We start from the raw sequence: 27222 nt of genomic DNA, 5'->3' as shown, positions 1-27222 counted from the left end.
ATTATTTGTTCAAATAAGTTTTCAGCTTCTTGCTGCTGTTCTTTTCCTTCTGGCACCCCTATAATTCAGATATTGGAATGTTTAAAGTTGTCCCAGAGATTCCTAAGCCTCTTTTCACTTTTTTGAATTCTTCTTTTTTCATTCTGTTATAGTTGGATGTTTATTTCTTCCTTTTGTTCCAAATTGTTGATTTGAGTCTTCATTTTCTTCTTGTCACTGTTTGTTCCCTAAATATTTTGCTTTATTTCACTTTGGGTAGCCTTCCTTTGCTCTTTCATTTTTCAACCAAGCTCATTCAGTTCTGTGAGCATCTTGGTTACCAATGTTTTGAATTTCACATCACATAGATTGGCTATCTCCTCATTGCTTAGCTCTCTCTCTCTCTCTAGAGTTTTGTTCTGTTCTTTCATTTGGGTCATATTTCTTTGTCTCATCACACCTGTTAAGTTGTAAGGGGGCAAAGCCTTAGGTATTCACCAGGGCGGGGCAACCCTCTTTGCTGTGTTGTGGCGCTGCCTATGGGGGAGGGATCAGAAAGAGAACAATGTAGCTCGCTTGCTGGGCACCAGCCCCACTTTGCAGTGGACTCTCATGTGAGACTGGGAGTTTCTCCCACTGTGGCAACCCCCACTATAGTCTACAGTCAGCTCTGAGTCTCAGTTTCACCTTCAGCCAGCCCCCCCAGTCTGCTGCCTTGCCTCTGTTTTTCTGAGCCAGCCTGGCCCATGCGGTCCACCTTCTTACCGATCTGGTTGTTCTGGCTGATTTTTTCTTTAATTCCTTGGTTGTCAGAGTTCCATGTGGTTTGATTTTCTGGCAGTTGTGGTAGTTTATTGATTTTAGATTGGTTGTTTTCCTCCTTTTGGTTGTGCAAGGAAACGAAGGATTTCTACCTACCCCTCCATCTTGGCCAGAACTATACACAAAATAATTTAAAAATTCAAAAAAAAGAATACATTTCTGTTTGTACTCCAAAACAAACACCCTTAGGCTGCAGGCCCCACTTAAGATTTGCTTCCCTCCTTGAGAATCTTTAAGACCTGGAAGAAGGGCTACTTTTATAAGCCTCCTAGAGAGTGCAAATAACCTCCTGAGAAATCTCAAGGTCTGCAGGATTTTATCTATTCATTTGCCACTGCTGACTTCCTGGATATTGGGCTTTAACAAGTTCCCTGGGTAAGGCCTGCTCTGGAGGTGTGGAGCAAGAATGCCAATTTGCATATTTACAGATGTCACCGGGGACTGTGTCATTTCTAGCCCAAGGTTGTGGACATAGAGGTAAGGAGAGGACCTTCGTTAATTACAACTTTCTTTGACCTGTTTTTCCAGAATGACTGTCTTTTCTTCTAATTATCTCCATTCCTTTCTGTCTTTTCATGCACATTAGTCTGGTCATCCTGCATTAACAGAGTACCATAGACTGTGGCTTATATAACTGCAACTTACGTTCTCACAGTTCTGGAAGCCAGCAGTCCCAGATCAAGGTGCTGGCCAATTCCTTCCCGGTGAGGGCCTCTTTCTGGCTGGCAGAGAGCACCTTCTCTCTGTGTCTGCACACAGAGAGGCCTTTTCTCTTGGAGGGTTTTGGGGGAAGTGGAGAGAGATCCATTTGGTATCTCTTCTTAAAAGGATACTAATCCTGGGGGATCAGGTACTCATCCTTTGAACCTCTTTATTCTTAATTACTCCCTTAAAAGCTTCATCTCCGAATACAGCCACACTGGGAGTTTGGGCTTCAACATACGAATTTGGGGCAACACAGACATTCAGTCCATAAAAGGCCCCATGCAAGCCAGTAGGAATGGACCAGCCTGCTGTCCCTGGGTCAGTCCAGGAGGCTTCAAGCAAGAGGGTCTCCCAACCTGAAATAGCCAAGCCTGCTTGTTAGTGGTTTAGCTGGGGTTTTTTAACACCTAGAGGGAAAATTCAAAATAGTATGTTATAAGAGGCTAAAACCAAAGACAAAGGTGTTTTTTAAAATTCCATTTGAAAGGTAGAAGAAAATCACAGAGAAAAGAAATGTCTGCACCTTATTTACAGGAGGACACAACCACCATATTACTGGCCTGGTGAGGCTCAGCTACAGACTCCAACCCTGGCATCTACATTGTGACCTCTTAACAGTCACAGGGCCTCTGTTAAGCAATGCCCTCAACTCCAGCACTTGGAAAGTTGCTGTGTTGAGCACAGACTGGCACTGACATTGTGGAGCATGTGCCATCATGGCACTTGTGACATGTCTCATTGCCATAACACAGTGGTCAGAGAACGTGATCCTCCTTATTTGGAAGTGACTCATATGTATGACACAAATCTCCTCAACTTGAAAGAGAAATTAGCCTGACATTTGCAGAGTATAATTTAGAGTGCTTTAAATGCTTCTGAGGTTACACCTAATTAGTAGAGAAATTATAGGCCTATCACCCAATAATTTTATTTATTTAGAAATAATACCATAAAGTACTCTCCAAGCACATTAAATACTTTATAAAACATGCCCCAAAAGAGCACTTAGAAACAGTTAAGATATAAAACAAATAAAAATTGAAAACTGGAGACCATTGGGAGAAATAGACAAAAGAATGCTTTGCTGGGCTTTATTTTTAGGGCACTCATTGTTCCCATCAGTGGGAGAGGAGACAGTGCAAGGCGTTATCTCTCTGAACCGAGTCCCAGGCCAGCTGGTATGAGACAGCCATGTTCAAATCCCAGGTCCACTAGTGACCAACTGTGGCCTTGGCAACTATACTTCTCCATTTCCTCACCTATAAAATGAAATGATGGCTATACCTATCCTAGGATCACGATGAAAATTAAATGAGACAACGTGTGGAAGGTAATTCATTGAACAAAATCCCAAGAAATTACTGCTGCTCTTAATTCCGGGACACTGCACAGGCCTCTTTTCTGCTCACAGCCTGAATTATTCTACCTGCAAAATGCAAGGAACAGCACTTCAACAGGTTGTAGCACTTCTACAGCACTTTGCATGGTTTTGTGAGGATTAAAAGAGATCACAAATAACCTAATAGCCCTTCACATTTTCAAGTGCTGGATAAATGTTAGTTCTCTGTGCCAGTCACTTGGACTTCTCCACCCTCAGTCCCAACTAAAATAAGAAGCTAAAACCCCATCATTTTGCCATTATGTCTCAAGGACAGCTCAACAGCTGGATTGTATGGCTCCTCCCCCACGTCTGAGACACATGTGAGGTACAGTGAGTCCTGGCTTCTGCTGTGCCCTGTGGGACACCAGGACTGAACTCAAGACACACAGGCCCTCAACTCCAGGGCTGAGAAAGCTATTAGCAAGAATAGATTATAGACAAGGGTTATTCCAGCAGAAGGTCCATGTTCCTCAAATTACGTTCTTGGTATTTTCAAATACCCGGTCCTCTCTCCTCCCCCAAACCTGTAGTTTTTACCTGTTTCCCCATTTCAATAAGCATCCCTCCAGCTGCTCAGTCCAGAAATGAGGACTTGTCCTTACCTGGTGATTCCTCTCAGATTCATCTAAAGACTTGGGGGGGGGGTTGTTTGTTTATTTGTTTTGTCCCATATCCTATCTATAGCAAGTCCCAGACTCTGCCCCTAATGGACATGGGTCCAGCCTCTTCTTAAGACCGCAGCCATAACCCTCACCTAAATCACCAGTGTGTTTCCTTGCCCAAACACTGCATAAGCTCTGAACCAGCCTTGGGGCTTCTCTCCAGCTGTCTTCAAGTCATTCTCCCAGGAGCCAAAAGTGATCTTTTCAAAGCTAATCAGACATCTTTCTTAAATTGACCTGCCTTTTGACCCAGCAATTCCACTGCTAGGATTATACCCCAAGAATCCTAAAACATCAATTTCAAAGAACCTATGCACCACAATGTTCATAGCAGCACAATTTACAATAGCCAAGAGTTGGAAGCAACCTAGGTGCCCATCAGTAAATGAATGGATCCAAAAATTGTGGTACATATACACCATGGAATTTTATGCAGCAGAGAGAAAGAAGGAGCTACTACCTTTTGCAACAACATGGATGGAACTGGAAAGCATTATGCTGAGTGAAATAGGCCAGGCATTGAAGGACAAATACCATATGATCTCACCTTTGACAGGAAGCTAAAGAATAAAACAAACAAGCAAACAGAATAAAAACAAAGATGCTGAAATAGAGAACAAGTGGGCAGCGACCAGAGGGGAGAGGGAAGGGAACTTGAGGGGAAAAAGGGGGAGGGATTTTGAGGAACAAGTATGAAAGACACAGACTTGAGGACTGGGGGTGGGGGGGGAATGGGAGGGAGGGGGGAGACCGGGCGGGGGGGGGGGGAAGGGAAAAAAATGTACTTGAAAAGTAACTAAATAAAAAAAAAAAAAAAAAAAAAAAAAACTCTCCAGTGGCTTCCCTCGGCCTTAGAATAACATTCAAATTTCTTATCACAGTGACAGGGCACGTCCTGGATCTAACACCTCCTGCTCTCCCACCTCCTGCCCCCACACAGTGTCTTCTGACCCCACTGGCACTCTGCACCCACAGTGCTTTGTCACTGCTCTCCTTTCCCTGGGGTGCCCTGGAAGTGAGGGGTAGTCTCCTCGAGAGGCCTTCTCTTACCACCCTGAATAAATAAATGCTCTGTCCTTTGATCAAGCTGCCTCTTACCTTATTTTATTGTGTTTGGAGTTCATTGGCTCTCTGCCCACTAGAATGTGTGCTCTATAAGGTCAGAGACTTTGTTTTGTATCCCCATAGCCTAGGCCAGTGTCTCATGTGTAGTCAGTGCTCCAGAAATATCCACTGAATGAAGAACATCCTGTAATCTCACATTACCCCCACACAAAATGGGTGGAGCCAGCAACTTTGCAAATTTTAGAACTTTCCACAGTATCCTGGGCTGATGAAAATAGTGCCATGACCCCTCAACTTTTTCAGTTCTCTGACTAAATAGGGAAGTGTTCTTGGGAGTCTAAAAGTTCTACAGTTCTACAGTCTATTTTTTAAATTGTCTATTGTCCTGATCACTGAAAACATTTCAGATGAGTATATTCTAGGTCATTCTAGATCATTCTAGATCACAGCTAAGCACACCTGTAAAAGTTACTCCCTCTGGTTTGCTATTATGCATCCTTATGGGGGTGGGGTAGAATTCTGCTCCTGGAAAAGCCTGTTATCTACCCACATCAAGTGCATCCATTCCACCCAACTTTAGCAAAAGTAAAGACCAATGCTATGGAATAATTCAGAGTCATAGCAACAGTGGTTTAAAATGTTAGGGCTTTTTGTTACTTGTTTAATCTTTTTTAAAGTAACGTCTGGGGAAATAACACAGATGTGCGTATACTACTTCCCATTGAAAGAAAATAAATATACTAGCCCCTGAACTAGAGCATATCAGTTCTATAAGTTTGCCTTGGGAATGTCCCTGTGACTGTTAATAGGTAATGGTATTTCTAGGTCCCTGTGGGCTTCCAGACGATTATGTTATTTTAATATATTTTATTGATAATGTCATTACAGTTGTCCCATTCCCTTACTTCATTCCCCTCCACACCCCCTCCCACCCACATTTGCCCCCTTTAGTTCATGTCCATGTGTCATAAGTTCTTTAGCTTCTACATTTCCCACACCACTCTTGCCCACCCCCTATTTTCTCCCCCCTTCTCCTCCTCCTCACACTCCCCTGTTGCTAACCTTCCATGTGATCTCCATTTCTGTGGCTCTGCTCCTGATCTAGCTGTCCACTTAGTTTGCTCTCATTTTAGGTGTGGTTGATAATAACTGTGAGTTTGCTGTCCTTTCACTGTTCATATTTTTTATCTTCTTTTTCTTAGATAAGTCCCTTTAACATTTCATATAGTAAGGCCCGGGTGATGATCAGCTCCTTGAACTTGACCTTATCTGAGAAGCACTTTATCTGTCCTTCCATTCTAAATGAAAGCTTTGCTGGATAGAGCAATCTTGGATGTAGATCCTTGCCTTTCATGACTTGGAATACTTCTTTCCAGCCCCTTCCTGCCTGTAAGGTCTCTTTTGAGAAATCAGCTGAGAGTCTTATGGGAACTCCTTTGTAGGTAACCGTCTCTTTTTCTCTTGCTGCTTTGAAGATTCTCTTCTTATCTTTAATCTTGGGTAACTTAATGATGATGTGCCTTGGAGTGTTCCTCTTTGGGTCCAACTTCTTTGGGAGTCTCTGAGCTTCCTGGATTTCCTGCAAGTCTATTTCCTTTGCCAGATTGGGGGAGTCGTCCTTTGTTATTTGTTCAAATAAGTTTTCCACTTGTTGCTCTTCCTCCTCCCCTTCTGGCACCCCTATAATTTAGATGTTGGAATGTTTAAAGATGTCCTAGAGGTTCCTAAGCCTCTCCTCATTTTTTTTGAGTTCTTGTTTCTGCATTCTTTTCTGTTTGGTTGTTTCTTTCTTCCTTCTGGTCCACTCCACTGATTTGAGTCCCAGTTTTCTTTCCATCACTATAGGTTCCCTGTGCATTTCCCTTCATTTCACTTAGTGTAGCCTTCATTTTTTCATCTAATTTGTGACCAAAATCAACCAGTTCTGTGAGCATCCTGATCACCATTGTTTTGAACTGTTCATCCACTAAATTGGCTATCTCTTGGTCGCTTAAAAGTATTGGCTCTGGGGCTTTGATTTGTTCTTCTGATTGAGCCATTTTGGTCAGGTCGTGCCTGTTACATATGGAGGGCGGAGTCTTAGGTGTTCACCAGGGTGTGGCAACCCAGTCACTGGGTTGTGACACTGTATGTGGGGGTGGGGTCAGAGAGGGAGCAATGGCTCTTGTTCCCCTCTCTCAGATTTCAGTCCCCTCTGCCGCTTCCCACAAGCCGGCACCTTTTCAATTGGTGTTTTTAGGCTTTATTTCCCATTGGTGGGGTCCTGGGTTGTCTTGCTGCCTGTTTTTGCCTAGTTTATCTGTGCTCAGATGTGCGACCATGGTCAGTCCCGGGGCACCTGCACTCCCGGGTTGGCTGCCACTGCCTTTTCCTATCGCGATCCCTCTCCTCTGGCCGCCGACTTCACCCCTCTTACTGGTCCGGTTGAATGGTTGTCAGACTTCCATACAGTTCAATTTTCTTTCTGTTCTGGTTGTGTTTTTGTTTCTAAATCTTTGTTCTTTCATTTTGGTTGCACGAGGAGGTACAGTGTTTCCACTTAAACCTCCATCTTGGCCAGAAGTCCAGATGATTATGTTTTAAAATATATCCAGTGTCTGCTCTTCTGTAACACAAAAATTATATATTTACTTGAAACATTTATCTTTTGTTATGAAAATTCGTTTTGGCAGCTTTTGAGAATGCCACAATCTGGGGAGATATTTAGTGTTATGAGAGCAGGTGCACAGAGAGACTTGGTAATCATCTGGGGATTGGGAAACAGGAGGGGCCCTGCTACTGTTGTGACTGGAGGCAGAGGCATTAGAGGGTGGGGCTCAGGACAGCCCCACCCTGCCACTGCAGGGTCTATGATGTTGGGCAAGTTTTACAACCTCCCTGTGCCTGGGTTTCCTTATGTATTAAATGGGAACAATAGTAGTACTTATCACTCAGGGTAGTTGTGGAAATTAAAGCTCTTGTCAGTAGACTTAGCACACAGTGACAGTAACTATTATGTGGGTGACATTCATTCTTGATTTGCTCAAGCTCTTGGTTTCTTCCCCTTATTCCTTTCGGACCCCAGAAGGGGTTTGTTGCTGTGTGAGTATTTTGTATAAGGAGCCATTTATTTAGTGACTGTGAATGACAAAGCAAACAGAAGGCCAAAGACCACTTGATGTGGCCACTGACTAGCTGTATAATTTTAGAAAGCTCTCTTAACCTCTCTAGCTGTTTTTCTTCTTTAAAAGAGAAATCATGATGCTTGGAATAGGAATATCCTTTATGGTTTAAAACATTCAAATGAAAATATTTGCTATAGGCAAATTAGAATGCATACATGTGAAGTCATGAAGATTGTAAAGGCATTAATTACTGTTGGGTCTTTTCTGTTGGAGATGCATTTAAATTCTGCTGTGAGCATCACCCTATCCATTTTAACACGTGGTCTCTGTGAAGGAAACACTTCACCTCCGTTTCTAATGGTGAAGGACCACTGCTCACATCGCAAAGCTAAATAAAGGTATGGCACAGAGAACATGCCACATCAACTATGTTTTCCTTGTCCTCACCAGGTGTCACCAACACATCACCATCCTGTGGGCACAGGAGAGCAGAGACAGCACAGTCACACGGTCTTGTCCTCTCCACCCAGGGGGATGGTCAGCCTAAGGTATGAAACTCCTCATCTCAAGGGAATTAACCGAGACATAGAACTGAAACAAAGAAAGAAATGAGAGATAAGACCTTTCATAAAATTTCCCTGTAATGGATGAAACACAGTTTCTTTTGTTCCCATGGTTTTCCCCATCCATTAACTATGAGGGAAACTTTGTTGGTTTTTTGTTGTACCAGTTTGCAGTGAGTTTTGCTAGAGAATAAGCAATGGTGATTATTGGGTCTACTTAAAGCCATGTTGCATTAACCTCTGTATTAAGTTCACTACAAGACACAGTTTCTAATCCAGACCAAGAAGCACCTCCTGGGATTCCCTTAACCAGGATGCTAGACACTTGAAGAAAAAGAGAACACTTAAAAGTACATCTGTAAAAATTTGAAACAGTAATGCTCTCTGCTGGTCTTTCTCATTGTGTGTGTTTAACTCAGTGTTGTGCAGATGGCCAATATCATGTACATAAGTGGACCAGTAGAAGCTTAAGAGTTAGATAAGCCAATTGTAGCAGCCCTGGGAAGTGGGGGGGAAATCACCCAACATTTGTGAAAGCCTCATCTGGAGAAAGCTCTGCTACATTTCCTAGCTTCTTTTCTCCATCTTTTGAGGGATTTCGAGCCCTCAGTGGAATGTTCATTGAGTTCCTCCCACTGACCATGCTGTCCTCACACATCCCCAGGAAGCCTCGGGGAGAAGGCAAGAAATGCCGGAAGGTGTATGGCATGGAGAACCGAGACTTGTGGTGCACGGCCTGCCGCTGGAAGAAGGCCTGCCAGCGCTTCCTGGACTGAGACCTAAGGGACAGCAGTAATCTGGTCACGGCCACCGGGTCACAGCCACCGTGGGTCACCCCACCTTCGCCTCCCACTGCAGCTTTTGGGAAAGCGTTCTTCCTTCTGAACAAATACATCCGGAGCCCAGGAAAACACTTCCAGGAACCTTGGTGGAATTACAGCAAAAAAATAAGTCACACAGTCACTGGTCTGTTAGGAGTCTCGCCTAGAGCAGCTATTACTACTTTTTTGTGTGTGTGAAAAGGAAAGTCAATTTGCTTTACTATGTGTCTAGGTCTGAAAACTGTGGACTTCCATAGCAATGGAATCAACAATGCCCATTTTACCTAGAAAGGAGGCATATTTTGATAAGCTTTCTGAAAAATACCATTTCGGTAAGGGGGAGGGGGCGGTGGGTATTGACACAAAAAAAGCTACATGTGATGCTGTAGCTTTTGTACAAAGAACAATACCCACTTTTGTGTGAATAGTCTTTTCCCAATTTCCATTTGACTTTTTGGGGCAGCACTCTGGGTATCTTTTCCATGTCTTTCTCTTTGTTTTGTTTTGTTTTGTTTTGTTTTGTTTTGTTTTTGTTTTGTTTTGTTTTGTTTTGTTTTGTTTTGTTTTGAAGAATGGCCTGGAAATGGTAGAGCGGTGGGCTTGCAGGAGCCCTGATGGTGGAAATTCAAAAAGAGGTTGACTGAACTCACCAGCAGACTTCAGCTCCAAGCTGAGCTCAGGACATCCAGCTGTCACTGATGGGAAACACCTAGAAGTCTTCGTGAGATCCGTAAGAAGCCCTTCCCCAAGCAGCTCCTCCTCTGCCTACTCAGCTCAATCCAGAACTGGCACGTGGAGCCCTCTGGGTAAGCCTGACACTTCTTTCAGGGATGTGATGGGAACCGCAGCTAAAATCTGTGTGTCACCACACGTCTGGCAAAGTCATTGCCAGGTCTATGGGCCATCGAGCTTCCCCTCAAAACTCCTCACTGTCTGGTCTGAGAAACGTCAAGAAAAACTGTCCCTGCAGATTTGCCTTTAAACAGCAGAGCACAGCCTCCATGTCTCCACCTGTTCAGAAAGCCCCGTGAGGTCAAACAGACCAACCTCCAGTCTGCGTGCACTTGGGCAGGTTTCATGCTTTAGTGTGTCTGGGAGATGGGTTTATGAATACTCTAAATATTTTATGGGTAAAGAGAAGATCCAAACCTTTATTTTTCTTGTGAAAATAGTGGAGCTATTCATTAAGAATTTGGCTCAGAAGGAAACATTGAGAACGCCGAAAGGAAAACGCATGTCGGTATAGGATGCTCTTGATTTAGTAGGACAGGGCTTGTGCTGTGTTCTACTTATTAGGCTTTCTCACCTGGTTGGTTGGTTGGTTTTTGTGGTAGTGGTATGGGGGGAGGAGGGTAGTTGTCAAGCCCTCCAACTTCCTACCCTCCTCTCAATTGCCCTGCTAGAGAGTTATTTCTCCTATACCTATGCAAAGAGGTACAAGCACCTTACAGGATGCACTGTGCAGGACGGGAGCCTAGGATCAGCCATAGGAATGTTAAAGAAGGTTGCACAGAGGAAAGTTTAATATACATCTAGAGATTGTACATACACCTTTGTTTAAAGAGTAGAAAGAGTAACTCTTTGTTTAAAGAGTAATTCTGTAATGTAATATCCGCAATCTATATGGTTATATTTTGGCAACTTGATTTTTTAAAATTCTCATATGACTTTTCAAACATTATTCCCTAGAAGAGATCCTATTTTCCTCCTTCATTTATTTTTTTCTGTAAAAACACTTATTCTGAGAAAACGCTTATTTCTGAGAGAAAAAGAGCTTTATTTAATTTCACATCATGATACTCGATCAGCACGCACCATGGCATCAGCTGTAATGTATGTTTAGTATTTATGAGGTTAGCCGAGAAAAGACATTTTTTTAAGTAGAAAAATGTTTTTGCATCCTCTACCCTAGCATGTTTTTCTCCTCCCGGGTGACCTGATGCTTCACCTACAGGCACCGCCCACTGTGAGACAGGCTCTGGCCTGGTGCCAGGGCCCTGAGCTGTAGATGGAGTGACCCATGAGTCCAGGGCAGATCATGCATTTGAGCAGATTCACCATGTACTTAAGTGGTGGTTGGGGTACAACCCCGGAGCAGAGGGTTTTCTCTTCAACAAAGTTCCCTGGCTCTTGATCCTTGGATTATGTCACTAATCAAAAATTATTAACATGATGAGCTGCTGAATTTATCCCCCCAACACACAGAGGACTTTTGGACTCAAGGAGGGAGAGAGCTTTGCTGTGGAGCAACCTTGGGACCAGGCTCTGCCGCTATCCTGCAGAGACAGGGGGCATGAGTAGTTCTGAGCTCTGCCTGGATTTTAGCCAAATGCACAGGTATGAGCAGAAGATGGAGCTGGGTGCCCTTCCCTGGGAGTTCTTTGCCTTTGCAACACCTTCTTTACATGTACTCTCCCAGGTCTCCCACCACATGGCGGCTCCTCCCTGGCCATACAGACACCTCTACCCTATATGAAGGCATGTAGTAACTAGGGGGCCACCAAGCTTTTCCTGGCTGGCCTTGAACAAAAAGGAATTAAATTTCTTGAAGGCCACCCACCAAGCTATGAATTGCAATATACAACACTGATTGTAAAAGCTAAATTTTTTTTAATGTAAAGCTATTTTGTTATCCTTTGGAACTAAACAAAGTGCCAAATTAAGCCCAACAGTTATTTATGCCATCTCTGGGGCACCATGCTCTTTTATGTTCTCTCACTTGGCAGAGGTGGTGGATGGGAAGGGGTGTCCCACAGCACACTGGCTGCTGAACTGGAGCCCCATCCATCACAGGGACCTCGGAGACTTGTCTGCAACAGGAATGCAATGCAGTGGATTCTGGTCCCAAAGTATTGCTAAATAAGGCTCATCATAGCATTGACTTTTCTCTCCCTTGATATTCCTTCCTTCAGAAAACATTTCTCATCTCTCTCCAAAGAAGGCATTTCACAGTGATGGACAGGTATTCTCCAGATAACTGCACAGTTAGAGAGAAAGTCATCAGACAGTAGATTGAACCCTTAGTCCAGGGGTGCCCAACCCATGGCCCGTGGGCTGCATGTGGCCCAGGGTGGCTATGAATGTGACCCAACACAAAATCTTATATTTAAAAAAATATAAGATTTTTTTTGTGATAACATGTCACAATGTATTTAACGTGTAGACCAAGACAACTCTTCTTCTTCCAGTGTGGCCCAGAGACACCAAAAGGTTGGACACCCCTGCCTTAGTCCTTCCCAGGGGACATGCACCCAAGTTGTAGGATGCAGCGTGACAACTTGGAGAAAGTAACAAGAGTGTTGGAGAACCAAGAAGAAACACGAGAGGCCCATGGGCACCTGGCTCCCACCCCTTAGTGCTGATCAGCCACTGGTGGCTGTCCGTGGGCCCCGCTGGGGGAGCGGCCATCTGCAGTGGGCAGAAATCAGGTGTCCACACCTGTGGGAGCAGCCCACTGCCTTCTTCAGCAGACTTCATTGGAAACAAAAGCACAGCTTTCACTTGAGAATGTTTAGAGAAAAGTGGAAAGACTTGTACATTTAGAATAGAATGCCTTGAGAATAGTAGCAAAATACTATAAATAATATTCATTTCCTCAGGGAAAATTAAAGGGTATGTGAAAAATAGAACTGGAGGAGCTTAATATTAGAAAGATATTATCTCCAGAGTCTTCTAGTCAGAAAAAAAATTTTTTTTCATGAACATGATGTTATTTCAAGACAAAGTTACATGAACTAGACGGGACCAACATTTCTGGGGCTGGGGGATGCTTTATAGGAAGAGCTGTTTCTCTGTGGCTGTGCTGTGGTCAAAAGCTGGTGTGTGGCCCACAAGCACCATTCCGGGTGGGTGTCCAGAGACTCGTGGAAGGCTTTCTCGGAATGTAATTGTGAATAGGAGGCCTTGGCATTCCTCTCATCACCGGTGGGTTCTTAGTTCACCAGAGTTCTTAGCTATGAGCAGAAGCTCCCAGGGGGAAAGCGTTCAAGCTGTGATAGTAGGTTAAGGAGCAAACTTCCATGGACTTTTCTGGACAAGGTGCTGCTTTTTCTCATGGCCCTGTAGAATTTCTCTTGACCACTTCAACTGTGGCAGTGACCTGGTGAGTACCAGGAAGAATCTGCACACAAGTGAGTGGAAACATGGCAGAATTCGTGGGTATGGGTGGGGGTGTGGATCATTTTGGAGAATGTGCTGGGCATGAGGGGCAACTGCAGATTTCATTTCTTCTAAGAAAATAACCCTCCTGGCCACGGACACACACTCCTTGCTCCCGATACCTGTGGGGATTCTCCCTGAGGGTTCCTTTTCATGGAAACTGTTTCCTTTGTCTTTTTCTATTGGAACTAGTTGAACCACAAGTCAGAAAATAAAATGAAATCAGCACTTTGGGGTACCAATTATACCACCAATCCAGCAAGAAAGTATAAGACATATGTCATTGCAACTGACTTTGAGCCTATTATCCAATGGTCTGGATTACAGGTCCCCAGCCCTGGGCTGTGGACTGGTACCCACCTGTGGCCTGTTAGAAACAGGGCCACGAGCTGAGCTCGCCTGAGTTCCCCCTCCTGTCTCCCGCTGTCCCCCTCCTCTGTACCCTCCCCCACAGCCCCGTCTGTGGAAAACCCAGTCCCTGGTGCCAAAAAGTTTGGGGACTGCTGGTCTAGATCAGTGATTTTCAACCCTTTTCATCTCATGGAACACATAAACTAATTACTAAAATTTTCTGACACACCAAAAATATATTCTATTTTTGCCAATCTGAAAAAAAAAAGGTATAATTTTGAGTGATTCACACCAGACACCTATTGCCATGTTGGCTGTTATAATTTTTTTGTTTGACAATCTATGAGGAAGAGGTCAGTGTCCCTAACTAAATAGCGGTATTGCATGTTTTCAAAATTCTTGCAACACACTGTTTGAAAATCACTGGTCTAGATGCTTTAAAAAGTGTATCTATCATAGGACCAGCAATCAAAGTGAGACTTTTACTTGTGGTCTTGATTTGTAAATAGATCCTTTTTTAATGACAATCTCATATTTTATAACTTCTCTTGAGGGTCTGAGAATCACAATGGTAATATTTATATTGGAATGTAATCTGAAATACAATAACAATTATAACTTAATTTTTCAAATAAGACAAGAAATACACTGCTTAGGCTTCTACAATTCTGAGAGACATACCACTTTTATAATAAGCATTAGTACTTCTCAAGTTAACAGAACTAGAAATATTTTACAGGATGCAGTGTTTTGTAATCACAAAAAAAAACATGAACATTTTCTGAGAAATGACCTTGGTTTTATACGTTGTAGCTTATTTTTTAAAAGACAGTCTTACTGGACAGGAAGTGTTAATATTACAAGCAATTCTTGCTCTCCAAACAAAGGGCTATGCCTCTTTTAAGGAAGTGTTTTGGTGCATATCTTTTCAGTTAACCCTCTGCAGTGAGGGTCAAAATGTAGGTCAGATGGAAAGATTAATACCAGAAAATCAAGATGGCAACAGCTACTCCTTTTATCATTAACAGTGTGTTTTCAATGTATTGTGAGGGAAAAGACACTTTAAGAATCATCCTATGTATCTTAAATCTAGAAGTCAATTGACATGCTTATAAGTAATGAGAGAAATATTGTTATAAGTTTTTAGTGTAAAATATAGATTCTGCCATACATACAAGCTACCAATTGACCTACCAGAACCACAAACCTGCATTTAACTAGCAAGCATCATTTGGTAGAAATTTCTAAAATCATGGAATGTAAGACCAAAGGTAGAATTCTTAGGTGGTCAGTGGTGTTTCAAATAATTTTCTCTTCAGCTAAACTTGCACTTCCTTATCAGAACAAGTGATTGATTTTTTTTTTTTACCAGGAGAATTTACAGACATGCCAGGTTGGGATCAGAAAGTCATAGTATTCCCAAGAGCTGGGAAATGAGGAAGGCACCCATGGAGAGTTTATTAACTGCACAAGTAATTCTGAGTTTTCCCAGACCATTCACAGTGCTGTAGTTCTTTTTTTTTTTTTTTATCCCACTCACTGTTAAAGCAAGAAAGCATCTTGTGTTTCTAAGATTTTACTCGTTCAAAAGCTGGACCCATTAGCCAAGTATGCAGATAACATCCAAAGAAAAGCTAGGATACAATGGTCATATACCCATTGGGCAACTCCTGTGAGGTTGTCAGAGGGTCATTCAGACCTTGCTTTCAAATGGGCTTTCAAATCCATACACATGAGGACTAGAAATGCATGGAGTTAAGAAATGACTATACAGCCTCGCCTCCTGGTCCTTGAGATGGGGCTGTCTGAAAATCTCTATGTCCCTTCCCCTGGAATGTCTCTGTTGTTAACATTAGAGTTCCCAAGAAGTATCCATTGCTGAATGGTTTTGAACCAAATGAATCTTGCTTCATTTTTTAAAAAGATTTTATTTCTTTATTTTACACAGACAGAGAAGGAGGGAGAAAGAGAGGGAGAGAAACATCAATATGTAGTTGTCTCTCATGTGCTCCCACTGGGGACCTGACCTGGCCCACAACCCAGGCATGTGCTCTGACTGGAAATCAAACCGGCAACCCTCTGGTTTGCAGGCTGGCACTCAATCCACTGAGCCACACCAGCTAGGGCATTGCTTCACTTTTAAGTAGAAGCTTCCTGATGGTATAGAGCAGATACTTTAGAAGGCCCAGGTGGGTTGTGAACGAATGATTTAGATCAGGCAAAATATGGACACTGGAGAATGGTGGCAATCATGCTACACAAGAAAAAGCATGTCCCCTTTGAAGGGGGCACCCAGCAGTAGACAATCAGAACCATGCAGAAATCAGGCCCAGGGAGGCTAGATCTTCTGACTTGGAAATGTGATCTTAACTGACAGCTAAGTGTTAACAACTAACTCAGACTCTTGGCCAACACTGTGCAGACCAAAGGAACCTAAGCATGGGCAGGTGCAGCCTTTGGCCACCAGATCCAGCAATTGGGAGACACACAGTTCAAATTCCACAACCATTAGTCAAGTTCCTCTGTCAGCCAACCTCACACTCCCCACACTCAGCTTGGCACTATCCGGACAACTAAAATCAAGGATGGGAAAGAGGTCAGTTCTCCCCAGAAGTCATTCTCATGGAAGACTTGATTATAGAAGTATAATGTCCTCAAACTAGTCTTGCCTCTGATCAAAATATACTGAAGTCTTACCCAGCTCTCACTCTGCTTTCTTGGGGTATGCCCAGGCCATGCCCCAGGGTATTGAATAACTGTAATCCTAACTTTCTTAGTGTTTTCACTGCCGTGACCACTGTGATGAGGGGCTGGAAAGGAGCAGCCTTGTGCCTTCAGAGAAGGCAGCTGGGAGCCCCAAAGTTTAAGACAGCACACATAGCCTCCTTGTGCTGAAGCCCTTTGCCAACCCTTCTACACTCCTTCCCCCTCCTTCCTGCCTTGTGACTTTTTGTTCCTGGGTAATATTTCTGTAGTTTCACCTCTGATATGGCAAAATTCTTGCTGAAAAACTGGTAGGTATTTGGGTATTTTAGAGTGTCCACTGACCTCAGAATGGAATTTTTCCACACAGAAAACCTTACCATCTTTATCTTAGGACAAAGACAAAATAGGAATAAATGTGTTGTGAAAAAAATTAGGTGTCACTTCCTTCATTTGGATGAAGTGGTTTTAGGACTATATGGACTAAGTGATTTTAGTCTGTATCTCACACCAGAATCCTGATGGTGTTGGGACAATCTCATTTATAATAAAGCATGCCTCTTCCAGATGCATTGTGTTATTTGTACTTCCTAAGAACCAAGCGGAGAACAGGTATATTTAGGGTCACTATCACCCACCTCCAAGGCTAACTTGGAGTGATCTTGAACCTGGGAGTCAGCTTCATGCCTGCCTGCAAGTTCAATGGCAAGGGCTCAGTAAAGCTCAGACCTTACTCTTTCAGAACAAATCCAGACCCGAGAAAACCCAGTGACCCACCATGTTCAGCCCATTCTTCCAATCCAGTTTCTCAACATAGAAGAGCCCATTCACTCACATTGTTAAATACAAATGAATGATCTCCAAATAAAAACTAGGACTAGAGCAGCACCATCCTGCATCTCCTAAGTTTCCAATCATGTAGGTGGTCATTATAGGAGTTGAGAAGCTAACACGAATAACAGTTTAGACTCCTTGGGAAAAGTTATTTTTCTGCCAACATTCAACATTTGTTATCCATGTAAACCTAAGTTGATGCCAGGAAATTTTAAAATAGCTCAGATTTACTGTGTGTAAAGATCACATCAAAAAGTAATGTTAACTCCAAGTTTGAAACTGTTAAAAATTATCAAGTCTACTTAATACAGGTCCACCCCCACCTAGCCAAAGGTAGAATGAGCTTATGAAACGTTTTGTAAACTGACTCAGTAACACGAAGACCTACGTTAGAGTAAGGTGATGGCTTTTTTCTCAAAAGCAAAAATGCTCTTCGGATTTCTTTTGGTTAGCAAAGACAGGTGTCAATATAAGGGTTTCATAAAAACCAAGTGGCCAAAAGCAAACTTTTCAAATCGGGGGCCCATGTATTACATTCACTTAGAGGGCAATTCTCTACATTTTTAATTCAGAAAATTAGCAAGAATACAAATTAGCAACTACTGGTGAAGGCAAAGTAAGCTGTCATTAAAAAGTGACGTTTTCTTTTAAAAAAAGAGTTGCTCATCTATGTTCTTCTAACTAAAGAGGAAAACCAACGCTCAGGAGAAGTTGAGCTTTGAGAACAGAGAGCAGTCCCCATCCTGGCAGCCACCTTGCATTCACTGGTGATGCGTCCCTCTGTTATTGCACTGTTATTGTGGATGTTCCTCTCCCAAGGTCCCAGATTATACATTTTGCGTGCTGATTTCTCACTCTGAAATAAGATCCAAGGGGATGAAAGTCATCGTGACTGGTGTGTTAGTCTCAATCTGTGAGGCCACCCCCTCCCTTTAGGGAAGAATTCCCTGCTCATCTGTCTGAACAGTTTGGGGAGTGCAGTCAGAGAGAAGGGTCAGTCAGCACACGGCCTGCTGCACCCATCACAAAAGACTTGCCAAGTCACTGATAAAGGACAGGCAGACATCTAGTCCTCTCACGCAGACTCAAAGCCCTGTGCAAGTCCCATACCACCAGCAAGTGGACCAGGAATGGTGGGAGGGCAAAGGGAGTAAGCTTCACTGTAATTGTCCCAGGCCTCACTTTGCCCACATTATACAACATGAAAATGGAAGCATTTTTTAAAATGCGAAAGGAGGTGGCTCCTGCAGGGTGTCATTTTTTAAATGTTATATTCATGGATCTAGAAAGCAGCAGCTTCAATCCACTCACATGGTGAAGCCCTTGTCCCTTACCCCGGGGGCAGCCTCCCTCCTGTGCTTTGAGCAGAAATGGAGGGACCGAGAGGAAGGAGGGAAAACTTTAGGACCAGTGCCTGCTGCCAGAGTTAGAATGACCCTCCAGGACCCATGGTACAGCTTCATCATAAACTACCCCCACTGCACCCCAAAATAAGGATGCATCTCCTGCAGATTACAAACCCTTGCTTTGCTCTTTAAATCTTTTTTTGATAGACTCTGCTAATTGGAAATCAATGACTGTGATTTGACCAAGCCCTGTGATGATAGAAAAATCCCTTCTTCTGAAGTCTCCCAACTGTTTGGGGAACCTTCTTGACCACTGGCAGGAAGCTTTAGAATAGAGTTAGATTTTTAGGGAAGAGCTCAATACCCCCAAATATACTTTCGACTTCAATAACTGAAAATTCCCTGGGTGTAAAATAACCCAGGAATGTGGATCACATATGTAAAAAAATGTCATTTATCAATATTTTCCTACAATACACCCTAAAATCCCTATTTTTGTAATTAATGGTTAGACAGCGGTCAGCCATTTGAACATGTGCTTTCTGGAATAACCAGACACTAGTTTCCAAAGCATTTTGTGTATCAAAACCTATATACTTAGAAGAACTCAGGATAAGAAGAAATTGCTAGGTCCCAAAGGGTTCGTGACTATCATCAAATGCAAAGGCCAAGTGGCCTCCAGTCTTCTTCAAATGGGCTAGAGAGTGAGAGAAACAGCGGTTATCACAGAACCTCTGTTGCCCTTAGTTCATGACAAAGCTTTTTAAAAGTCCACTTTTAAAAATTAAGCCATCTTTCAAATTGTTTTCTATACCAAATCTAAACTATTGAAATGAAAATCTAAACATCTTTAGTGGGGTTGTTAGTGGAAATGCCGTCAATAGGCAACATTGCGCTGTAGTGCCTGTGAAACAAGCAAAGGAGAAAGACAGAATGAAGGTAAAGAAGGGTTCTTCCTGCATGAGTCTAGCCTTCAAATGACAGGCCTTAACTTGTGGTTGGGCACTACTAATGCAAAATCAATGTGGCAACGCTACCCAATTTTCAGACATCTTTTGAAATAGTTTTAGCCACCATTTGGAGATGAGCGAGTGCTTACAAAGGTTATTAGTGTTAGTAAATGAATGTACGAAGTTACAAACTATGCATTTTCAAAGAGTAATATTTATTTTGTGTCAAACCCAAGTAAATCCTTTTCATAGAGACTTATCACAACCACAAATTATTCAAGATAAACTTGAACACATGTTATTATGGGGAGGTGGGACTCCCATCTATATTCTTCTAGCTGATATTTTTAAAGACGGTGCATTAAAAATTCAGGCTCTAAACAAATTCAGCCATTAAGGTGAATTAATAGGAAATGGTTTATATTTTACCTCTTAAACAGAAAAAGGACATGTTGGCTGTCACAAGATGTGCCCAGTTTGTAGAGGTATGTGTTCTAGGAACATTGGATTAACAATCAAACAAAACTGCATAGAGTTAATGAGGATCACATTGGATAAATACAGTGTGGGTTGTATCTGGTGTGTTTAATTCTCTACTAAAAAAGTATTCCTCAAAGGCTTTGGGTTATGTAGTTCCAAAGGACAAAATATAAAAATAAAATATTGTCATCTGAGGTGGTGAACACAATACAATATACAGGTGGTGTATTATAGGATGGTACACCTGAAACCTAGAATTGTATTAACCAATATCACCCCAATTAAAAATGAAAAAAATAAAATATTTCCTAGCAAAGCAAATTACTGATCTTTTTTCGAAATTACATGGAGATGATGACTCATTTGGGGGGATGTTTATATGGAATGTGCACATGTTTCTTTAGCTCTCTTGTTGATTTTATATGTCCATGAAAACTTTTCCACTAATAATTTATCTCTGCTCCTTAATCAATGCTTTACTATATTACACGACATGAAAAGAAAATCCTTGCCTTCATCTGACAATGTGGAAATAGAGAAATCCATTTCTCCACAGTCTATTTCCCTTCTGTGTCCACTGACAATGTTTCTCAACTGTTTGTATGTAAAATACTGGGAAACACACTTGTAAACCTGGCACTCATGTTTAGTTATACTGGATATGTTTGCTACCATTTAGAAGTTATGCGGAATGTCTTTTTGTATTACTTTTAGCCAAAATCAGATGTTCTGATACTATGTTTCTGAATACCTAGTCAACTGTAAATACAACCTGCGGAGGTCCAGGTTCAGACACTTTTCACTGACTGTTCCTCAGCTGTGCTCCTGGCCAGCTTTTGGCACATTGTATATAGATTTGTCGAATGTTTAAATGATGTTGTTTTTCTAAATGCTGTTCTCTAAAACAACTTTTTTGAAATTTTTTTTTTTTTGCTTTCCATTGTTTGGGACTTTGTGTGTGCTTTTAAAAAAATTGTTTTCTAAATACTTAACACCAGGAAAAATATTTCAAATAAACTGGTGCTAATTGAAATAGAAGAGAAATGTCAGATTGAAGATGTACAACATAAAATGTTCACACCAGTTAAACTAAATTGCACTCTCCTGAGGGGACAGCTGGCATCTACCTGCAGTGGGCATCAGGGGGACTGCTACATGTTTACAGCTTCTGTGGCCCACTTAAGTGTGAAAATATAGAAATGGGGCTGTCCCCCCAAGTCAAGGATTTACTACATTGGTCTTATGGAAGAATATAAGTAGAAGTAAAGGTTTATAGTAGGAATCACGTTAATAATAGTCTTCTGGTCTTTGGAGTTTCACGTCTGTAATGCTTCATGTAACAATGAACCTGGTGTTGGTAGTCTAGTCTGACATCCTCGTTGACCTGCACTCACTGCGTGTACGGTTCTAGCTTGGGCTGCACAGGCACATGCCGAGCCAGAGCACAGACTGTCGTTAGGCCAGCCTGACTTCTGCAGTGTCCTCACACATGAACTTAAATGCACTTGTAACTTGGTAATTACCATGAGGTCTAACTTTCATGTAATAAAAGTTTTTGTGATCTGCTTCTATTTAGGTGCTGTTTATTGAAGTAAAGGGTAACTAACTTATACCCCAGAGGGCTCACTGGGGTTAGAGGATTTGAGGTTTTACCTACAATGGTAAAAATCACTTACAACCAAATGGGCATCTTCCCCATGTAAACTGTTCAAGGCTATCTTTAAAAACATGTGGAAGGCACGTCTCTCTTCTAGAGTTCAGCCCTGGTGATCACACCTCAAACTCATTCCCTGGCAATGTCTGCTCAGACATGTTAGCTGCTCACCCTGTGCACTGGCCCAGTGGTCTCAGGCATGTAGACACAACCCGGCAGAAAAAAGGCAATGTCCATTCTGGTGGCGATCCAGCCTAGATACCCTCCCCTAGGCCAAGGTGATGTCCAGTAAAACCTGAAATATTGGCCTACAAAAGCCAAGCATATGGATATGTGCAACGAAGGCAGCAAGCTTTGTAGAACAGATGTGGGCATGAAACCAAGTTTTGCCTCTTACAAGGTAGGCAACTCAGCAAGTGGTTTAACCTTTATAAGTCTTGTCTTTATAATGGGAATGATAATGAAAGAGAAGAAAACTAATTAGTCTGGCTTAGCTGGGGTAGAGAGGATGATGACTCATGGCTGGTTGCCTGGTTCAGAAACATTCCTATGTTGAAGGACTATGGTGAAGAAGCCCAAATACTCAAATACTGGAACCTGCAAATGTCCAGCATGAGTGCCTTCAAATAACAGAATTTTCTCTCCAATTTCTTAAGAAGACTTTCTAAAATAAGAACGCTCTGCCTTAGCAAATTGCTTATACACCACATCTGAATGTTTTCTTGGTTACTCCTGGCCATCATTATTTCATCAACAGACTGAGCAGTGGAGACAAAGTTTTATAGCTCAGACTATTTGAGAAATAGGGGATTTTGCAGTTGGACACCCTTCTGCCTTCTTCTACACACACTACCTCCAGCTCCTAGCCATTGAACCTCTATGATCTCCTTGTAGTCAGCACAGGGAACACTGAGCCCTTTGACCTTTCCTGAGATGCAGTGGGACTGAAGGTAGGATAACTTTGCTTCTATGTGCTAGACCGGGGTCTCCAACACCTGGGCCATGGAACAGAACTGGCCTGTGGCCTGTTAAGAACTGGGCTGCACAGCAGGAGGCGAATGGCTGACGAGCAAGTGAAGCTTCATCTGTATTTACAGGTGCTCCCCACGGCTCACATCACCACCCGAGGTCTGCCTCCTGTCAGATCAGCAGCGGCACTGGATTCTCATGGGAGCACAAACTCTACTATGAACTGTGCATTTGAGGGATCTAGGCTGCATGCTCCTTGTGAAAATCTAATTCCTGATCATCTGAGGTGGAGCTGAGATGGTGATGCTAGTGCTGGGGGCAGCTGCAAATACAAATTATCATTAGCAGAGAGGTTTGACTGCACAGAGACCATAATAAATCAATTGTTTGCAGACTGATATCAAAACCCTTTCAGTGAGTGGCAAGTGACAATTAAGCTGCATCTGGTAGCAGCTATAAAGCCATCCCCCGCCCACCCCAATTCGTAGAAAAAATTGTCTTCCACAAAACTGGTCCCTGGTTTCAAAAGGATTGGAGACCTCTGTGCTAGAGAGTATGCTGATTCTTTCAAGGGATCATCTCATTCAAGTCCCACAGCAGCTCTGCCTGGTTGGTAGCAAATAATAATCCCACTCAAACTAGATAAAGCAAACAAACACAAGTAAGGGAGTACTGAAAGGACACAGGGTGTTATAGGATCCAAGGTCAGATAATATCGCCAGTGCTCATGGTGTCCCAGAACCAAGATCTGGAAATCAGACCACTACACCCTCACCTGCCCAGTCCCACCCACCAGCCAGCCTCCATGGGGCTGCAGGATCAGGGCCTCTCTCTTCTCTGTGAGTCGCTCTCTTTTCTGCTCACTTTTCAGAGCTGCCTCTGTGCTTCCCAGCACACAGCAGAAAATGGCCAGCAGGGTCCCACATTGAACTCAGTGCATGCCATCAAGGGCAGGCTAGAATCTTGGCACACTGGTTCTAAACTCAGGACTCACTTGTCTAGCTTGGGTGAGATAGCGTTCCTTGATCCATCAACTGGGCTGGGGCAGTGTCAGGGGTCACGTGGCTGAGTCTCTAATAAAAAGGTGTGAGATCGGGAAGGAAGTGATACAGGAAGGAAATAATTGACATTCCTACCTAGTAGAGTATGCAAAAGTCAGTTTTTCTTACTAATAAATATAATCATAGAATTTACATCCATCTATATTTATCTAATATAGAATTAGATTAAAAAGATTATCTAATTTAAGTCTTTGATTTCATTGATGATATTCATGACCCACAAATGTTATTTTACATTTATGACTCTTGTTTGATGCTAGTTTGTTTTTATTATTTGCCTGAAAGACAAGGTTGTTTATTCTCTTAAACATAAGCACATAGAGCATCGAGAGTAGGACCACTGGAGCAACACTACCTGAATTCAACTCCCATCTCTGCTATTAACTAGCCGTGTGACCTTCAGGGGGTTAAGTAACCTCTCTGTGCCTCAGTTTTCTGCTCCATAAAATATGGATAACAATATGACCTACCTTATTTGAGTATTTTAAATTCTAAATGAGTTCATATGAGTTAAGTGCTTAATGTGGTGCCTGACACATACTAAGAATAAAAAAGTATTAAATGAAACATGGACAGGGTCATTATTCAAATAGCTTGAGACAAATGCATCAGCCTTCTTGAGCCATTAGAGCAGGAGCTGTTAATTAAGTTACAGTAAAGCTAAAAGTACATATATATATATTTCTAACAAAAACTATTTTCAAATTTTTCTAACTTAGAATTTTCTACACTCTAAAACTACACACAAGTAGAAAGAAAATATAATCACTGGTAATCACAACTCTCAAAATTAAGCACAGGTAGAGTCATGCATTTTTTCAAACCATTTTCATGCACACTTATTTGCACAGTTGCAGTCATGCCGTATATATAATTCAGCATGTTGCTTTTAGTCTATTTGTATTCTCCCACGTCATTGAATATTTTCCAATACCTCCATCTTAATGCTGTATAATAATAGCCCAGCATGTAGATATACACAATATCCTGAAATATTCCCCTATCTGGAAAACATCATTTTTTTTAAAATATAAATTTTTATAACATTTTTAAATATGTCTATTTATTTTAGAGAAAGAGGATGGGGGAGAGAGAGAAGAAAACATTAGTTGCCTCCTATACTGAACCTTTTGGTGTACGCGACCACACTCCAGCCAGCTGAGCCACACCAGCCAGGGCTTGCTTCCAATTTTAATCTCTTTTAAACTCTTGCTACAGGTTGCCAAATTACTATCCAAATGATTTGACTCAATTTACTCTCCAAACAGCAAAGTGAATGAGTGACTTGCTATTTGTTCACCTGGAATGAGGACTACAACATTTTAAATCTTCCCTAAATTGACAGGCATTTTGTTTTAGTTTATATTTCCTAAATGCTAGCTAATGATATTAAACATTTTCAATGTCAACCAGTGATCATTTCTATTTACACTATATCTGTTCACATTCTCTGCCTGTTTATCCTTTGGATATTAACCTGCCCTCATGTATTAGTAGGAGGTTTTTAGACTGTTAGGTTATAAACTTCTGTCTTACTTGCTAGAACATTTTCCCCAATTTATGTGCATTTTCTATTCAGTCAAGACATTTTTGCATGCAAATTTTTAAAATTTTTGTATCATTAAATCTGTCTATGTTTTTCTTTAAAATTTTACATCTTAGGTCCCTCACATTCAATCAGAAAATATTTCCTTATTTTTCCTTTCAGCTTTTATTTACACTATCATTTTTTACTATCTAGAACATTCTGGTATAGGAAAAGGTCAAATGTACTTTTCCCTTCCAAGTGTCTGGCTACTTGTCCTCGTCTCCTTAATGATTAACTCAGCCCAGCCGGTCTTTCAGATTTGCATCGCCATTAGTCACTCAGTTGTTGTGATGGTAGGATCTTCTCAAAGCTCCTTTGTTCCTGATTAAACTCAGTCAACTCAAGTTTTCTCCCCTTCCTTTTTCTTTATGCACTTGACTATGACTAGTCCTGGGGGTGGTAAGGACAGTCCTGGTCCCACAAAGTCATGTGCTGTCATCTGCTGAGGACAATGTCATTCCATCTGGTCTTTCAACTTTCCACTGCTATCATCCCATCATACACTTTTTTTCATTTTCTAATTTTTCAATTATAGTGGACATTCCACATTATATTAATTTCAGGTGTATAGCGTAGTGGTTAGACATTTATGTAATTTATGAAATGATCACCCTGATATTTCCAGTACCCACCTGGCACCATACATAGTCATTACCACATTATTGACTATATTCCCTATGCTGTGACTTCCATCCCTGTGACTATTGTGTAACTACCCATTTGTATTTCTCAGTCCCTCCACCTTTTCACCCAGCTCCCCTCCCCTCAGGCAACTGTCAGTCACTCTTACTGTCCATCCTCTTGCTGTGGTCTCTAGCTGGTGTCTTGTCTGTGACATGAACTGATAACATCCCATGTTACTCCCTCCAGGGCCCTTCCAGGCTTCTCTCCTGGGGTCCTTTGTCCACAAACACAGAAAACATTAAGGGGAGCATCTCCCCTTTAAGTCTTTTTGTCATGGTGGTAGTGGAAGGATGATGATTTTCTGAGAAAACTTCAGCAATACATATCTCAAAGCAGAGGCTTAAGCCCTAGAACTTTTGCAATTGGGTGATTACGGAAAAACTGGATTGAAAGCATACAAGTATACCCTCAGCATTGCCAAGACAGGATGAATCATCTCTTCCTTCAGGTGAATGTTCACCATTTTCTGCAATATAACTATTTTCTAGTGTATCTCATGATACAAAACTGTTGTTATGTAAACCACAACACCTTCACATGCAATTATTACTTGTGATAATAGAAAAGCTATTTTCAATGTCAATGAAGCCACACATCTGCCAGTTCTGTTTCAATATATCTGCGTGCATGACCATCTAGCAGGATTATTCAGCACAGTCAGACAGATGGACTCTTCCTCAGTACAAATCAAATGTTTTCTATTTAAAAGTCAATGTGCAGACTTCTGGCTAAGACGGAGGCATAGGTGAATACACTTTGCCTCCTTACACAACCAAAAAAAGGACAACAAATTTAAAAACAAAAATTAACCAGAACTGTCAGAAAATCAAACTGTATGGAAATCTGACAACAAAGGAATTAAAGAAGAAACATTCATTCATACCAGTAGGAGGGGCTGAGATGGCAGCCAGGGAAGAGAAGACTCAAGGCAAGGAGGCAGCTGGACGATGGGGTTAGGAAAGGCAGTGGCTGGCACAGTGGGCGGTCCCACATTTGTGTGCAGATGAACTGGGAGGAACAACTGGGGAAGGAGACCCTTTACACAACCCAGGGTTCCAGTGTGGAGAAATATAGCCTCAAAACATCTGACGGAAAAAACCTGGGGGGTTGAGTTGGCAGGAGAAACTCCTCGCCTCACAGGAGAGTTCATTGGAGAGACCACAGTGTCCTAGAACATACACAAACCCACCCACCTGGGAATCACCACCAGAGGGCCCAATTTGCTTGTGCATAGTGGGGAACTGAAAGCTGCCAAGAGCCAAGTAAGTGGCATTGTTCCCTCTTGGACCCCTCCCCCACATACAGTGCCACACTGCAGTGATCTGGCTTGCCCTGCCCTGGC

At 42.2% G+C, this 27222-nt stretch overlaps 1 protein-coding gene across 3 annotated transcripts in view; it reads left to right on the top strand.

Annotated features, from left to right (window-relative positions):
• The window catches only part of ZNF704 (zinc finger protein 704), a 192871-nt gene that overhangs the window by 152163 nt on the left and 13486 nt on the right, over positions 1-27222 (top strand). Inside the window, exons 8-10 of one of the 3 annotated variants that reach the window (XR_005085090.2) lie at positions 8169-8266; positions 8946-9908; positions 12291-21495. Coding sequence is in view for 1 of the 3 variants with exons in the window: in XM_037164161.2 (XP_037020056.2) it covers positions 8169-8266; positions 8946-9057 (210 nt within the window). In the remaining 2 variants the exon portion in view is untranslated. Of the gene's footprint in view, positions 1-8168; positions 8267-8945; positions 21496-27222 lie in introns of those variants that run through there. The other 2 variants (XR_005085091.2, XM_037164161.2) reach the window with 2 other exon arrangements.

The sequence above is a fragment of the Artibeus jamaicensis genome, unplaced genomic scaffold, assembly GCF_021234435.1.
Source record: "Artibeus jamaicensis isolate MK-2021 breed Jamaican fruit bat unplaced genomic scaffold, CSHL_Jam_final scaffold_916, whole genome shotgun sequence".
Lineage (NCBI taxonomy): Eukaryota > Metazoa > Chordata > Mammalia > Chiroptera > Phyllostomidae > Artibeus > Artibeus jamaicensis.
This window is presented reverse-complemented; position numbering and strand designations above follow the sequence as displayed.